At 42.1% G+C, this 15,766-nt stretch overlaps 2 protein-coding genes and 1 long non-coding RNA gene across 6 annotated transcripts; 2 read left to right on the forward strand and 1 right to left on the reverse strand.

Annotated features, from left to right (window-relative positions):
- Positions 1-1,006: 1,006 nt before the first annotated feature.
- On the reverse strand, positions 1,007-4,916 carry LOC135582470 (cleavage stimulating factor 64-like). 2 transcript variants are annotated; one of them, XM_065148857.1, is made up of 8 exons: positions 4,806-4,916; positions 3,972-4,155; positions 3,816-3,893; positions 3,065-3,103; positions 2,410-2,976; positions 2,224-2,304; positions 1,525-1,704; positions 1,007-1,422 (listed from the first exon to the last, which is right to left on the reverse strand). In XM_065148857.1, exons 2-8 carry the CDS (start codon positions 4,077-4,079, stop codon positions 1,297-1,299), a joined length of 1,179 nt encoding a protein of 392 aa, XP_065004929.1. In that variant the 5' UTR covers positions 4,080-4,155; positions 4,806-4,916; the 3' UTR covers positions 1,007-1,296. The 2 variants fall into 2 exon arrangements, with proteins under 2 accessions (XP_065004929.1, XP_065004930.1); XM_065148858.1 differs by having other exon boundaries at positions 1,525-1,701; positions 4,806-4,915.
- An 89-nt stretch (positions 4,917-5,005) lies between these two features.
- Positions 5,006-10,672, forward strand: LOC135636804 (uncharacterized). 3 transcript variants are annotated; one of them, XR_010496058.1, is made up of 5 exons: positions 5,006-5,248; positions 8,242-8,896; positions 8,991-9,192; positions 9,402-9,621; positions 9,709-10,672. It is a non-coding gene; the product is annotated as an uncharacterized LOC135636804 (long non-coding RNA). The 3 variants fall into 3 exon arrangements; XR_010496057.1 differs by having other exon boundaries at positions 5,013-5,248; positions 9,402-10,672; XR_010496056.1 differs by lacking the exons at positions 9,402-9,621; positions 9,709-10,672 and having other exon boundaries at positions 5,012-5,248; positions 8,991-9,319.
- A 1,087-nt stretch (positions 10,673-11,759) lies between these two features.
- LOC135635158 (transcription factor IBH1-like) lies at positions 11,760-12,355 on the forward strand. The gene is made up of 2 exons (XM_065146043.1): positions 11,760-12,134; positions 12,329-12,355. The coding sequence occupies exons 1-2, from the start codon at positions 11,760-11,762 to the stop codon at positions 12,353-12,355; spliced, it is 402 nt and encodes a 133-aa protein (XP_065002115.1).
- The last annotated feature ends 3,411 nt before the right edge of the window (positions 12,356-15,766 follow it).

The raw sequence follows: 15,766 nt of genomic DNA on the forward strand, positions 1-15,766 counted from the left end.
GTGGTTTCCGTCGAACACATGGCGCACGCTGGTTCACAGCAAGCTTTGTGGCTTCCAACAATCTCCTTCACTGAGTGCTGATTGGATCCTCTAGATTCTTTGGTCTCGTTGTCAGATGTGTAGATAGTAGTCAATTCTGGATTATATATATATATATATATAGGGTGAATTTTTGAAAAAAAATATTTTTTAAATTTTTTTTCTAGAGTGCCCTTGTTTTGAAATTTTTTGAAACAGTATTTTTTAAATAACCCTTTTACCCTTGTTAGTCGCCACTTCGCCATGCCTCTGCCTCATCGACCACCCTCCTTCACGATCTCGAACATTCATTCATATCTTTTGTTGTCATTGCTCGAAGGCTTGCCCCTTCTCTTACTTGTAGCTCTCGTCGCTATCACAGACTCACCCCCTCCCCTCGCTCGCAGCTCTTGTCATCACTAACAGACCTATTTATAGCACTTGTTAATTAAGGAAGGAAGGGGGTGTGCCATTGATTGTGGGCGAGAAAGAAGAAAGGGCAATTGCATGCGCTCATTGTCAATCACGGGAGTGACCTGCAAACCCCCCACCCCCCCCCCTCTCGTGCAGTCAACCATAGGCGAGGAAGGAGTGAGGGCGACCGTGCGCTCTAGGGGGCCTAGTCATCGTCGACGAGGAAGGAGTGAGGGCGATCGTACGCTCTAGAGAGAATAGTCATCGTTATCACCTCATGCAAGGGTCACGAGCAAGACATGCAATAGCTAAGTCAATAAGCCCAGTAGAGGTGGCCCTCGCAGGCTACGGACAATCTTTTCATATGGTTAGAGGCATTGTTTCGAAATTTTTTATAAGGGTGCTCTATGAAAATTTTAAAAAAGGAAGAGCTTTTTTGAAAAATTCACCCTACATACATACATATATGACATACTTGATGTGATTTCCGAAGAAAATACCTTCGAAAAAGAGCACTCTCTAATGACAGTAAACGTCGCACCTAAACAACAGCGGCATTCTCCAAGTCCAACAATTGAATGAAGGAGCAAAGCAATCCATGAAATCAAATGTTGATAACAGCTGATGACAGTGTACTACAGTGAATCTGCCTTGGTGGTGAGTGGTGACCCGACAGCACCATCATCATAATATCAAGTGCCATTTCAGGTTAAATTTCAACATTAGATGGTCAATCTTTGGTGAATGACCACTATAGCAGAGCTATATAAATCGCCTACAGCCAAAAGAACCCATCAAAGCAGCAAGTCACAAGGTCATTTTTGACATGATCAACGTGCATGGAGAAACAAAAGGCCCAAATCATCACTGTCGTAGCATTTCCTGTAGTTGAAGCACCTGATTCCTCTGCTCTGGAGATAGAAGATTGATCTGTTCTGGTGTAAGGCTCATGACTTGCTGAAGCAATGCCTTCTCCATTTCTGGTGTCACCTGTACAACCACAAAGAGAAAGGTCCGATCAATGATTTTTCTGGTTATACCAACAAATTACAGGCAAATGACATATAAAATGAGGCCGACGTGGGCTACTACCGAAGAGCGAGGTGGCTGACCACTTGTGCCTGTAGCCATCAATGGTGGTCCTGGAAGGTGGGTCCCCGCTTTTGTCATTTCCGGTGGGCCAGGCGCCCAAGGAGCTCCTCTGTCAGCTGGCAAGGCGGTGCCCGTGCCAGTTTGGTTGCCATACTCTGGACCTATATGTGAACTGACCTGCTAAAAGAAAACAACTTTGTTTAGTAGGACTTGGCATATACCAAAGCAACAACTTTTAGTATATACATGTAACAATTTTTTTTTCATTTTTTCCACAATGTCACAGTTTATGTGAATCTAACAGATAACAACTCAAGCTGTTACTTCATTTAAGTACAGAACCAAAAATGTATTTGGTACATAATATAAGTGGACCATGCAATATTGGCAATTGCATTTGTTGGTTTTGCTGCTTAAAGGCTTTTAAAGTCTTAGACACAGAATGTCATAGTTGATGCAGGAGACAACAAGAGATACAAATCACATGTTTGGACAAAATTCTAATTTGACACCGACAGGTCTTTTTTACATATTTTCGTATAGCACATTGAAATGATAACAGAAAAGAGTTCATTTTCTGCATGTTAATGTTCACTACACATCTTGTTTGCCACATTGCTTGGACTGTTTTCACAGCTTAACATTCTAAACCACTCGAGACAGCCAAATATTTTGTTCAAAAGCAGAATCTAAATGCACCTGATAAAGATGCTGAGGTGGTGGCTGGCTTGGAAGTGGTGGCTGTCCTTGTACAAAGGAACTTGGAGGGGTGACACCTGACTGAAAATTTCTAAAAGTTTGTCACCCTCTGCAGCTAGTCCCATCTGCAAATAAGAATGAAAGCAATTCCTGGAAAAGACATGAAGACTCCAGTTGCCAACTGACCTGAAACAAGGGTTGTGTTAAAAGATGTTGAGGTGCACTTGATGGTTGAAAACCAGCGGAGTGAGCTATCTGTGGGGGAAGCTGATGCGTAAAAGGTTGTCTTGCAACTGGTCTAGGTGGCAGTGGTAATGGTGGCTGTAGGACCTGACTGAATACTCCAGGATTCTGCAAAGTTTGCTGTGGTTGCACAGACACCACAGGCAGATGGGATGAAAGAGTTGAGTAGTGTGGATGAGCAGGAGCGGGCAGAGATATATTCTGGTTCTGGGAAGATTGTGGAGGTTGCACTGAAGGAACTTGCACGATTGGAAAATTCTTAATTTGTGGTGCTGAAAGTGCCGTTGCCATTGCCTGCGACTGGGAGGTCAATGAAGCAACAGATGCAGGTGAAATGGAAATGGATGGTTGTGATGGATGTTGTGGTCTAGCTGGTAGCACGGTTTGAGATGAACTAGATTCACCTTGTGCTCCAACTTCAACTGGCAGTGTTTGAGAGCTTTGAATATTAGGTGGCTGTTTAAACTCTGCTGGTTGTGGTTGGGACAAAGCCTGCTGGATATTGGGTATCTATGAAACAAAAAGAGCATTAATGCATTGCAACTAAGTCTCTATTTATGTGCAAAGTAGATTCTAAACTAAAAACATTTAGGATTACCACTTTAGGAGGCTGCACCATTCCAAGCATTATTTGTGCCTGAAATAACCCACCATTTCAATGATGAAGTGTTTAAGCCTTAAACATAATACTTATGAATAAAACATAGTTTCTATATGAAACAAAAAGATGGAGTCAAGAAAATCAGGAGTCAGAAACTGAAAAGTGTTCAAATAAGATGCAAACTTTCCATCTTGCTTTTGAAAGCAAATTAAGCTTTTCGACGTCAAAAGATGAGTATGAACAATGTCACTGATTAATAAATAAGTATGAAATATACAATACTCCAATTAAAATCAGCTACTAGCAAACAAAACTATGTATGATTAAACTCAAGTAATGATTTCATGGTCAGACTAATGTTGAGGTAACAAGACTTCATAAAGTGTTTGATATGATGCCATAAAAAGCAGATGGGTTCTCAGTACTTGGATATCATCTGCATTGCCAGTCGAGTGAAAGGAAAATAAGGCATGCAAGTTAGCACGAGATTAGCAAATAAAAGAACAAATCGTTATGAACTAATAACACATGCTGGAATCTAAATGATCATATGACCGCATATGTCGATATCCTCCAATAATGTGAGATGATTAAATATCCTATACATGAAGCTCAATTCAATCCTACAATTCAATTAAAAGCACTTAAAAAAAGCCGACCAACACATTCATTCTTTACTATGCAGAGAGAGAAAAAAAATATTCTCGCATCCAGAACGATGCAGGGGAAGAGCAAAGCGATTGATAACCTGGAACAGAGCTCGGGTCAGAAGAGGATTGTCAACGAGGATTTGCCTTGCCTGTTGCTCATTCTGCTCCATCAGAGCCTGCATAAAATAATTACAGAAAGTTCATGATCATGGATTTTTGTCTTGGATATCAAATAAAGAAAGGACGAAACATACTTTCATTTGACTCATGATGTCATATATCTGAGCTTTAGACAAGCCCCCGAACTGTGAGGTGAAACCATCACCAGGCAGTTGTTGCTGCTGCGACTTCTGTGCAGCCATCTTCCTCCACCCTTCCACAACCCACTGTATCTTTATCTCTTCGACAAAGACTTTTCCGGTCTCCCAATCGACAAAGCTAGCAAAATTAATTAAATTATTATTTGAAAAGAAGAGCTCTTTGCATTTCTACCACTATTGTTCCACCAGTGAAAAGTTCAAAAGAGATCAAATCAGATACGGATGCTCCAATAAATGCCCCAAGGAATTTTAGACTAAATAAACAGATAACATCTGATATATTGGGACACCAATCTTCAAATGCATAGCATCTGATATATTAGCACACTAATCTTCAAATGCATACCAAAAGTCCTGTCACAAAGCAAACATCCACATACCCTGTAAGACAAGCAAACATATAATCCCTACTGAGCACCAACAGATCTTCAGATCACTATTTAAACAGGTTTGATTGTATCATTTCTCCATAACGAAGTCACATGAAATGCGCATTCGATCTGTAGATGATCGAACTATCAAGGAACATGATTCCTGAAACAGAGCTGGAAAGCTACAACAAAGATACTGATACGATGGCGAATGCAATGAGAATACAAAAAGACAAACGTAGTATACAAAGAACTGGAGATCATGTTTATCTCAATGTCCGCAAAAGACCCAAAGATGGAATCGAAAGTTTCAAATCGGAAGATAAAAAAAAGGATGAATCATATATCCACCAGAAATTGTTTCAAATCGAAGGCAGGAGGAGGGAAGAAGAAGCACCTGACTGCTGGTGGTCGTTGCCCCGTTCGCCACGGACGAGGACGCTGTGGTGGTAAGAGGGGGAGAAGAGGGGAAGAAGACTTTGGGCTTGGGGGTTAGGGCACAATCATCTTAGATTATGGGCCGTATGGGTATTGGTTATATAGGCCCTTCCTGCATGCGCGGGTCCATCATTTCGTCACATCCGAACGTGGGCTGCACAGAACCGGCAAAGCTAATCCCCTCGGGTGGCAGCACTCCTCAACCTCTCCGTGCAATTTCCGAGCCTTCGCTAGCATCAATCGGTGTGATAGATATCCGCTGCTGCTGTTTCTTCAAACAATTGGTTCTTCTGTGATTAGAACCGTCAGCCTCTTCCGGCCACTCGCTCCCGTCTGCGGCCGCCGCGGCGGAGAGTCGCCCTGAGGCAGCAGCGGGTTTCTGCCGTTCGTTTTGGCCGTGTAGTAAGCTCGCCTAACTCTGCGCTTCAACTTGCTTTCGTAATAGTTAACGCATCTATTGTGCGTATCCTTCACCATGTCATTTTAGATGTCGCGGAAAGCCCAAAGCATGTAATCGATATAGATCTGGTTGAATCTTGTAACCTTAAGGTTAAAGATGCTAGTTTCAAATGGTCCGTTCAGGAACAATTTTTACTCCCCAGGAATCAAATTTTCAGCAAGATTAGAGCCTTGTGCATAGGAGTAATTTGAATATAGACTCACGATGTGTAAAGAAGTTACCAGTTACCTTGTGCTTGAGGATTTGTTAATGTTCTTACTTGAGTGTATCTCTTGATTTTAGTCTCCCTAAATCATTCTTGGAAAATCTCCAAAACATCATCAATTCAAGGGATTTGTTTGATGAAGCTTCAAACTGCTACTTATTCAAATAAGAAGAAACAAGTGCAATCAAACCGAAATAGATGATATTTGTACCTACAAAATGAAGTAAATTGTTTATAACTATCCCTGCTACTGGAGACTTTTAAGTAATCTGCTGGCTGTTGTCTCTGCTATAAAGGACATCCTGGTCAGCTTCCTCACTCCATAGAATGAGTTTCCAAGAGGGTTCCTTTGCTTTTTGGTTGGATTTCCAGTGCTGCCTCTTTTCTCTTGGGTTTCCATAGATGCTGTAGCAAACAATGGCCATCATCCCATTTTCTTTGGCTCGTTATAGAGTATCTTTGATGTCTATCTGGTGACACTTAAGAAGATCAGTGACATCAGGAGACATATTACAATGATTGGAGGTGTTATGCTGTTTAACATCAAGGTGGAACCACTTGTAGCTGGCGGAACAGACCCAAAGAGTGTTGATCCAGTAGGATAAGTTGTGTTGAGGACGGATGAGCTTGTGCTGTCAATGCAGGTGGAAGATTTTTTTTCTTTTTTGTTAGTTGTAATGATCATATAGGTAACTGAATGTTACTGAAAAAGGTAAGTTTTTGGCAGGACATTTACCATGTTGATGGATACTGACATGTTGAAGTACCTGTGAGAGTAAACAGTGAGATTGCCCAGAAATTAGATGTTATATCAACAACTATCATAACGTACTGCATGGTGAGTAATGCATGATTCGTATTGTATTATGATACAATACGTTTAATGTTTTTAGAATATAAGACATTTAATGTTTTCTACTTTTCTCTTTAGTCTCAGATAGAATAAAACAGAAGTTCTAGATAGCTGCAGCTAGATGTAATTAGGTCTATTATGCATATCCGAAAGAAAATAAATGGAGGCAGTAGGAGCTATTAAAGCTATATGTGTACATATTTGATTTGTAGATGATACATTAAGTCCAAGTGCCTCCTATTATAGTGTCATTGAGTGTGCCCTTCTAGTGGCATCACATCCAATACAAGGAGGAGTTTCTTTTTTAGTTGGAACTATTGCTTTTAGAATTATGATATTTAAACTCTTAGATGGTAGTATATTTTGTCACATTATGATACGATTGTCTTAAGTGGTACCTATCATTGTCTGTAGGATTGAGTAATAGGTTAAGGTAGAAACCTGATACCACTAAGTTGTATGCAGAAATTTTTCTTGTGACAATTTCTCTCATGAAATAAATACTATCAAATTTCATCATAGGGCATGATCAAATTACATCTTATGTTGTGAAGGATTTGATTATTATCGACTTTAAAAATATAAGTAATTATGATTAAGAAATTCCTTGAACATCAATGGTTAACAGAATTGGATGTATAAGGTTTGCTTAAAAATGTAGCGGAATTGTGAGATGTAACCAAACCTACTTGGATCCACATTGGTGATCACAGCCGTTCCTCCAAAATCACAGCTGGTAGGAATTGGGTTCCTCTGATAGTAGTCATTGAATGCATATGATGCATGATCACGGACTGTATCTGGGTTGTAGCAGCTTCCACCTTGCTGAATTGCTGAACAATCTGCACTTCCATATCCACAAGCATAGTCTAGAGCAACCTGCAATTCAGTCTGTGAAGCAGTTTGACTTGCCACACACCAGCTTTGGCCTGATGGTGATGATGGGGTCGCCATCGTTGGAGTTGAATATGGGTTTGTAGTTGGAGTCATGGATGGAGTTGATGTTGTGGGAAAAGGATTATAGTTGGGAGTCACTGTAGTTGGGGTGGTTGTAGGGTTTATCATCGGAACTGTTGTTAATGGAGTAACAACATCCATTTCCCGCACTGTCCTTGAGGATTGTAATTTGTTTCGGGTGTGTAGATTTCTGTTGGATTGTCTTTCAGGCTCATAAACTATAGGTTTCAGCAATATGCTTTCTTTATTAGATTTGGCTTTCTGCATAAGAGATGGACTGAACGACTGATCATCTTCTGATTCTTTAGCAAGTCCTGCAGAGTCAACATTGGACTCCAAGCAGTTATAAAAATTGAATGTTAGTTTAATCTCATCCTACAATTGTGAACAAATGGAACTGACAAAAATGTACCAGTAAACAGCTGCTGCCAAAAGAAAAAGCCATACATATACTTTAGAATCTATGGGAAAAGCATGATGAAGGGGATCAAACTTTTTGTAGGCTTGCATTTGAGTTTAAAAAAATCCAAGGTTGTTATGTTAAATATACAGTTAGCGAATTATTTCTGAGTTAGTGAGATCAATTTCCTGGTTTGGATGCTGCTTATGCGCGAGAGGGAGAGTTGCAAAAAGTGGCTTCCCTTCTGATGGGTGTGATGTAAGATGAGAACATGATGAACAAAAGTTCAATTTTAGAAATATAACTAATAAGAAGAGAGTTTGTTTTAAAGAATATCTGTCAAGCTTTCTTCACTTTGCATTATCTAGAGGTCATAGGAATATAATTTACCCATTGTTAAAACTAAGACAAAATGATAAAGAGGAATAATGGCCAAACCTTAAAAGTGACATAAGCATGATATTTATGGTTAAGTTTGTTCCTCTTATGAGGTGCCATGCCTAATGCTTCATTTTTGAAGGTTTGAGAAGAGTTTGGTTCTTGATGCTGGTGAGCGCAACTCTGTCAACCCGATTGTGTGAAGGCTTCTCAAGCTTGATAATGGTGGCAATGAAGTAGTAGCTTGTTCAATCAACATAGAGATGGGTCAAAATGCAGAGAGTTTGTACTAACCAGAGGAGAATAGAAGGCCCAACAGGAAGATGAGACACGAGACGACATTTACAGACATATCTCCAATGGCTTCCCTCAACCTCTCTGTCTTCTCTTCTGTTGTTGCTCTGTTTCAGATGCTCGAGGAGAGTGATGCTTCTAGAGAGAACAGAGAAGTCTACTTAAGCAGTAAAAAGGATTAATTTACTTCATCTAACGGTATATATGACAGGACAGAATCAGAGTTTCCTTCACGGTGTAATGGAGAATAATAGGAAGCTTGTGAAAGAAGGATGGGAGGTTTGGAGGTGCACGCAAGATAGGGTGGTATTAAAGAGCAGAAAGGAGAAGTTTGCAGAGGAAAGCAGCAGTGGAAGAGGATGATGGTGTGGAATGAAGAATCCTTGTGTGGGCTGGCTAATGATGGTGATAATGATGATGAAACAAGGGGTGGTGGTTGAGGTGGGAACCTCTCCTTTATGCTACACTTTTACTGTTCCATGAGATTAAATCATATGGGAAAGGTGATGTTAAGGTTCTTTGTCTTCTTTTTCTCTCTTTTTGGACTCTTTGGTGGCAGCAAATCTTTGTCTTAAGATCATCTTTTGTTTCTTGCAGGCTGGGATCAAGCAAGAGCTTGCCAGTGGCAGTAAATCTGTCTTAAGATCATCTTTTGCTTCTTGCAGCCTGGGAGCAAGAGCTTGCCAGTGGCAGTGGCTCAAAGAACCCAGATTACTCGACTCCACTCTTCTTCCATAAGCCTAGTCAACCTGGAACTAGAGTGCTGGCACGAATTTTGAGATCGGACCCTGTGATATTGGTGCGTAATTGTGGATAGATACTGATCTATGTGTCAAACACAGATATCTACATGAACATAATTGTAGATAGATACGTGGCTGATAATAACAAGCTTATTTGAGATGATAGGATGTGATGTTTTTTGGTTTGCTCGATCTATTTCTTACAAGTTATGATCTCTGTATCTCATTTCTTGGGAACTGATCGAATACGATCTCGTGAAATCAGATCAAACTGATGCACCGAGGATCGAAATCAAGATTGTCATCCTTTACACTATGCTAGAAATTGTTCCTCCTCGACAACACCCCCTCCGACGCGTGCACTCTAGCCTGCTATCCTTCTCCGACGCTCTATGTTCATGTCGGCCGTGCTAGGAATTTGTTCGTTGAAATGCCGAAGAAGGATGATTGTCTCTTGAAGTACCATTATTGCAGACTACGTGCAGGTAAGAAACAGTGCTAGAAATTGTTCGATGAAATGCCGAACACTATGCATAGAGGTTTTGCTGTTCATGGAAGATCTGATGATGCAGTTAAGCTCCATGGGACAAGACAGTAGCATCACTCGAGAGAGTAACGATTGTGTCCTTGCTTCGTGCCAGTAGCCATTGGAAGATTGGTGGACCACGGGAAATATTTCGCTCAGTTCGATGTGGAACATCTATGGCACTGATTCAGAAATTGATCAACATGCATGATGGACAGATCTTGTCGTCTGGGATGTTGAAAGAGGAAGAGGAGATGATCATCGTGTCCTTGCTTGATAAATCTTGGTGCACAGATTGTTGCTTGTCGGACACATGGAGAGAGATGGGAGAAAAGGATTTAGAAGATCATCAATGAGTTGGAGCCTGCACGCAAGTTCTCCTGGCAAATATTCTGGATCTAGGAGATGGGATGATGCAAAGCATGTCTGAAAGAGCATCGTAATTGGCGGCGCAAGAATTGGATGCTGCTCCTCAGAATACCTTGATGGTAGTCTCAAGGGAGATCAATCACATCTTTGTATGAGATGTCTATTGACTTGAGCTTGCTATGCCCAGAAGGTTGTAGAAGTGCTACTGGACTTCTGTGAAGAGGACAAGGAGAGTTGTGCATCGTTGTGTAATAACTACAGGAGCAAACAACAGCATCTTTACATGATTCTAGTTGATGAAGGTTTTTGAAAAGGTAGCTTATTGTATATGTTAAACCTACCTCCTCCTTCCCAGCAGCAACCAGCCACCTTTGTGGGGGAGAAATAGTTTCTTCTGGTGGCAGCAACCAAAGGGAAGTGTATTGTGCAGACTTAGTGACAATCTACAGAGGAATGTTGTATGTTCAAAGTTGTCAGTTGCTCCCTACTTATGGTCTGTGTGCAAGCTTAGCAAATGGACAAATCCACCAGAGGACAACTTCTGACTGCACTATCGCTGAGAGCTCCTCGTAGAGTCTCCGAGGTGGGGTGGGCCTTGCAGACCCGGTGAAGAAGGAAGCCACCACGGGGAGGACCAAGCCCGCAACAACAATGGCAGTCACCGAGCAGATCAGAACCAGAAGCCGAAGCAGCAGAGGAACCAGAGATGAGGATCCCAAAGCGTCTTCACTTTGGCCACCACTCCACAGCAAACCGTAAGAGTAGAACTGTACCCCCACGATCTGACCACCCTCTCAACCGCCGTGCGCTCGCCTCCTACCACGCCTGACCCGCGAGGGCGTGGCGGGCGGCTAACGAGCGAGGGCACGGCTCGCCTCCTACCAAGCCTTGACCCAGGGAGGGCGTGGGAGGCGGCTATTAGCGCGCCGTTCGCGTCGGAGGCCCTATGGGACGTGGTGGGGCCGGCGAAAGTGGTGCGCGCCGGGGCCAAGCACATGGGCGATAGGTCCGAGGCATCATGTGATGGCATGTGCCCACCACGTCTCTCTCTTCCCTGTTCTGCTCCTCCACCGCTGCTCTGCTGCTGCTGCCGCTACTGCTCCGACTGATGACCCGTCTCCGTCAGCTTTATTCCGGCTCCGCTGGCGCTCCGAACTGTAGAGGGGGGATCCGGGTTTTGGTACAGAGACTGCGACAAGCGTCAGAGCAGGTCACTTCCGGGCTCATGTGGGAGATGGCATAGTAGGCACATGGCGAGCTGTGTGTGACTGACAGTGGAAAGTGGTGAGGAGCACTACAGGTTGTGGTGACAGTGGATGTTACGTTAGATATGGGTCCCCCTCCTGGACATCAATCTTCTCTGCTGGGAATAGTTGATATTATGAACCTTCTAATGGTAACGTAAAATTATTTAGGTTGACCTTGAGCTGGCGAACAATTGTTGGTATCAGCTGTGTCCGATTCTCCTTTAAGGGCTTCGAAAGACGGTAAACATCCTCCATTTCTTACATGGTTAATTGCAGAGGACTATTATGTAGACCGAAGAGAAGACCAAGATTTCTTGAATTACAAGCATGCACATGTTAGTGTCGTGTTCCCTCTCTCTCTCTCTCTCTCTCTCTCTTTTCCGCAGCGCTTACTATGCATATAAATATATATGCCGCCTGCTGTGCCTCATCTCTCTCTCTCTCTCTCTCTCTCTCTCGTCAACGAGACACTCTCCGTGTCATGGCCAACCAAGACCTCCACGTCCCGTTCTCGCCCGAGCGCGGCCACGCCAGCCTCGTTGAGAGGAGTAGACGGATAAAGATGGCAGCGGAGATGGGCCTCGCCCGGTCCTCCCGCCACTGGAGCCGCGCACTCCGCCGCCGCCTCCTCCTCCTCCGGAGGGGAACGGCAAGTGACGGCTGCGGGTGCCAGAGCGAGGCGTTGACTTCCTCGAAGGAGGGGGGAGATCTGGGAGTGGGAGCGAATGAGGAGGAGGCGGTGGAGGTAGAGGCACGGGTCAGAGCGCTGCAGAGGCTGGTCCCTGGAGGCGAGGAGCTGGGCACGGAGCGGCTGTTCGAGGAGACGGCCGACTACATCGAGGCGCTGCAGGTGCAGGTGAGTGCCATGAGGGCGCTTGCGTGTTTGCTTGATGAGTCGAGAGAGAAAAGAGGGTGAAGCATGGCTGTCTTTCCTGTACGTTCGGATTTTTCCTTCTCCGGCAGTAGCCTCCTTTTGAGATGTAAGAGCAGTGGAGAGAGAAAATAATTCTTAGTAATTTATTTTTTGATTCATGGTTAAATCTTTGCCAGATAAGAAGAGACAAAGAACAATCTTAAATCCACCATTATTTACATGTGTGAGATTTAGATCTGCCCTCTCTTGCATCATGAAATTGACTGGATTACTGAAGAGGGTTTGAGCAGCTGAAAACATCACCCTCTTCCCTTTGTTTAAGACTCTCGGCACACTTTATTTGGCAGAAATCTAAATCAGTATGGATAGCATGCCACAATGCAGCAGGTCTTGCCTTGTACTTATGCAGCCAGCCCTACTGTGAGTTCAATTAAACTCAAATTTCTGTGGTTATGGTAGTATCTTCTTTCAATAATCCACTTTGTCATTTCCTATGATTATACTTAATATAAATATTTCGTCAGAAACAGAAAGCCTGTATCAAATTACATAATTTCGTTATCATGTATAAATGCTCTATATCTTAGGAACAGTGCCTACAGAATTTTTATATTTTAGAAATATAATATATGTTAGAATTTTCTTTTGTTGCATATACATTTTTTCTCTCTACAGTTTTGCCTCTGATATACTGCCCTTGGGATGTATCAGATACTCGAACTAATTTTTTTTTTTTATGTTGATACGCTAATATATATATATATATATATCAAGAAATTGGTATCTGAATCCTATTAGTTTTGCTAAAGCATACTGATGTGATGGAACTGAAGTATGACACATCAGGTAGTCGTAGCCGATCAGTCGAACGTAATAGTCAGCACCTATTATACCACGTGGAGGATGCATCAACTGCAAATAGACAATGAATCAGTAGCCCCTTATCACTCGGAACCAAAACGATTGATCGGTTGATAAGACCAACTAGCAATCCCCTATGAGCGCCACGTGGAGACAACTATTTCGATGTTGGCGACAATGTCAATTTAATTTCGTGACCTTTATTATCACACAAATTGCACAATAAAGGATTGTAATGACTTTAAGTGATCACTATAGAAAGGAGCCCCCAAGTGACTCCCTTAATTTAACCAATCTAACTTGTCCGACTAGCTATTGGCTTAAGTCCCGAAGATTATTTGTCGGAAATACCCCGTTGTAGTGTTGCATAATTTGATGTCACTTGTTTGACAAGGCAACGTTTTCATGAGATCGATTCAAAAATGAATATCTGACTTGACTTCTAGATCAGACAATCATAATCTACTATAACATATTGGCGCTAGGAGGGTTGATCATATCTCAGAAAAATTTTATGGGACTTAGTCAACCAAATCCCGAGGAGTTGAATCCCCTAAATGGATCTAGTCTAATGGCTTTGAATGCTCTAATGTCGAATCCTCTAATGTCGATAATCTTAAATTAGTAAAGGTATCAGCTAACCCTAATCCACCACAATAAGTGCTTGAGTCGAACCTTTTTTGACGATTTTTTCAAGATTTAGCTTTTCTTCAACCCCCTCCATATCGATAACCAACTCAACCTACCATGATTGTGCCTACTAAAGTTTTTAACACCCTTATTTAGCAAATGCAAATGCAAATGCTGACTAGAATAATCCAATATACACAGCTTTTTATCTCCCTTAGCTTACCTAACTTCCACAAGTATCATTCGCCTCATTTGTTTCGACTATGACAGTTGAGTCCCGCCTAGCTCAAGCTCTAGCACCTTAAGAAATACAATCTCCTCCTTGGCTCAAATCCCTATTCCAGCTCTAACGTCGGATCTTCCCAATGAATTGATCGTTCAACTAACTAAATTCCTAGTTAAGGTCCGGGACTAACTTAGCAAAATTGACCAATAGCCTAAAGATATTTGAAGGAGATAAAATAAAAAAATCAACAAATTGGAGTCTTATCTATGGTCTCTTTGAAAGGAAAATCTAACTCAACATGTACAAAGGAAAATATGACTCTTTGAAACACATTGTAACTCTCACATCTCGAATGATATTATTCACAACAATTGACTCACTCATGTCTCTAAATTTTCTCAATAACATGGAGGGGAGCCGCACATAAATGGTTGGCCAAGCTCGCCCAAAGTCAATTTTCTCCTTTGGACAGTTGGTTAAGGAGTTTGAGCTTAATTTTATTAGCTATCAGCTTCTAAAGAAGCCCACCACCTCCTTACTAGCCCTTGGACAAGAGGAGTAGGAATCCTTACAGAGTTAGATAAGAAGATTTAATGATGAGGTCTGCTTAGTTGTTGATCCAACACCATCTGTCCTCATCAATGGATACATTAATAGGCTTTAGCCTTCGTGGTTTTGGTCACATTTTCGAAACTCATAAAGGTGAACCGCTATATAGTAACTGAATCCATAATTGCTAGAAAGAGAAAGGTTGAACCAAAAAAGGTAAAAAAAGGATGAAAGAACTTAATGGCAAATCCCTATATAAAGGCCACATAATGATTGATCGAGGAGTGACTAAACACCTTCTCAATGGGATTTCACTCTACTTAACACCTCTCATATAGAGGTATTCATGCAAATATATGAGAAAAGACTCTTGAGGACACCACATGAGATTCATCTCTCCCGACTCACAGAAGGACATATAAGAGGAGGCTTGTTGTTCTAGAGAGGTTCCTCTTGTTGAGCCTCATGTCAACCTCTCGAGCGAAGGGAGTTGGCTCTCTAGAAGGATCCCCCGGATCGATGTGCCTCATCTTCACACCTTTATTGGCTTGGTAAGTGTGGTGGCAGAGGGGGAGGAGGATGCTTCTACCTTGCTTGGGACCCCAATAGTCTCTTGCGTCACTAACTAGTGGATAGTGCTCCTTGCCAATCTCTTCTTCTTTGTGCACCCTTGACGTTCTACCCTGATGAATAACCTACTTGGTGCATCTACCCGTTGGGTTAGATTCCAAGGATTCTGTCTTAATTATTCATATCTATAAAAGCAAGGAGGGGGTTAGACAGTCCGACTAGCAACTTAAAAGCACAACCCCAACTACTTACCATGACTTAATCCTACATTAATGAGCCATTGCTTACTCATTTGGAGGATGATGGTAGACTTAGATAAGGCTTGAGATAGTTAGAGAAATTGCCCTTTTTTTAACTAAACCTTGAAGCAACATTGAAAATTTTATGGGTGGACCAATCTAAGTCAATTGGTCACTCGCTCCCGGAAGAAACAAAAAAATACCCCTTTTCCTAAACTTACAAAAGGTCAGAGCATTGGTAACCCTACAGCGAGATCAGGTTGAGAGAAAGTAAGTCGACCTCCTAAAGCATATATTATAGTATGCAAATCGGAGAGTCAATGTTGGGGAGATGCACATCTTTACACATTCCTTGACAAACTACATAAGAAAGCATCAAGAATTCGATGTCATCTAGGTGGGTGAGAACTTTCAAAAATTGAAAGCCTCAACAAAAAGAGGGTGAAGGGAAAAGCAGAGTCTTACCTCCAATACATTCATGCTTATGCAAAGCATGTGACGTGATACATAAGGTCAGTCACTCAACCGAGCAGATACTA

Source organism: Musa acuminata, chromosome BXJ3-4 (genome assembly GCF_036884655.1).
Source record: "Musa acuminata AAA Group cultivar baxijiao chromosome BXJ3-4, Cavendish_Baxijiao_AAA, whole genome shotgun sequence".
NCBI classification, from domain to species: Eukaryota; Viridiplantae; Streptophyta; class Magnoliopsida; order Zingiberales; family Musaceae; genus Musa; species Musa acuminata.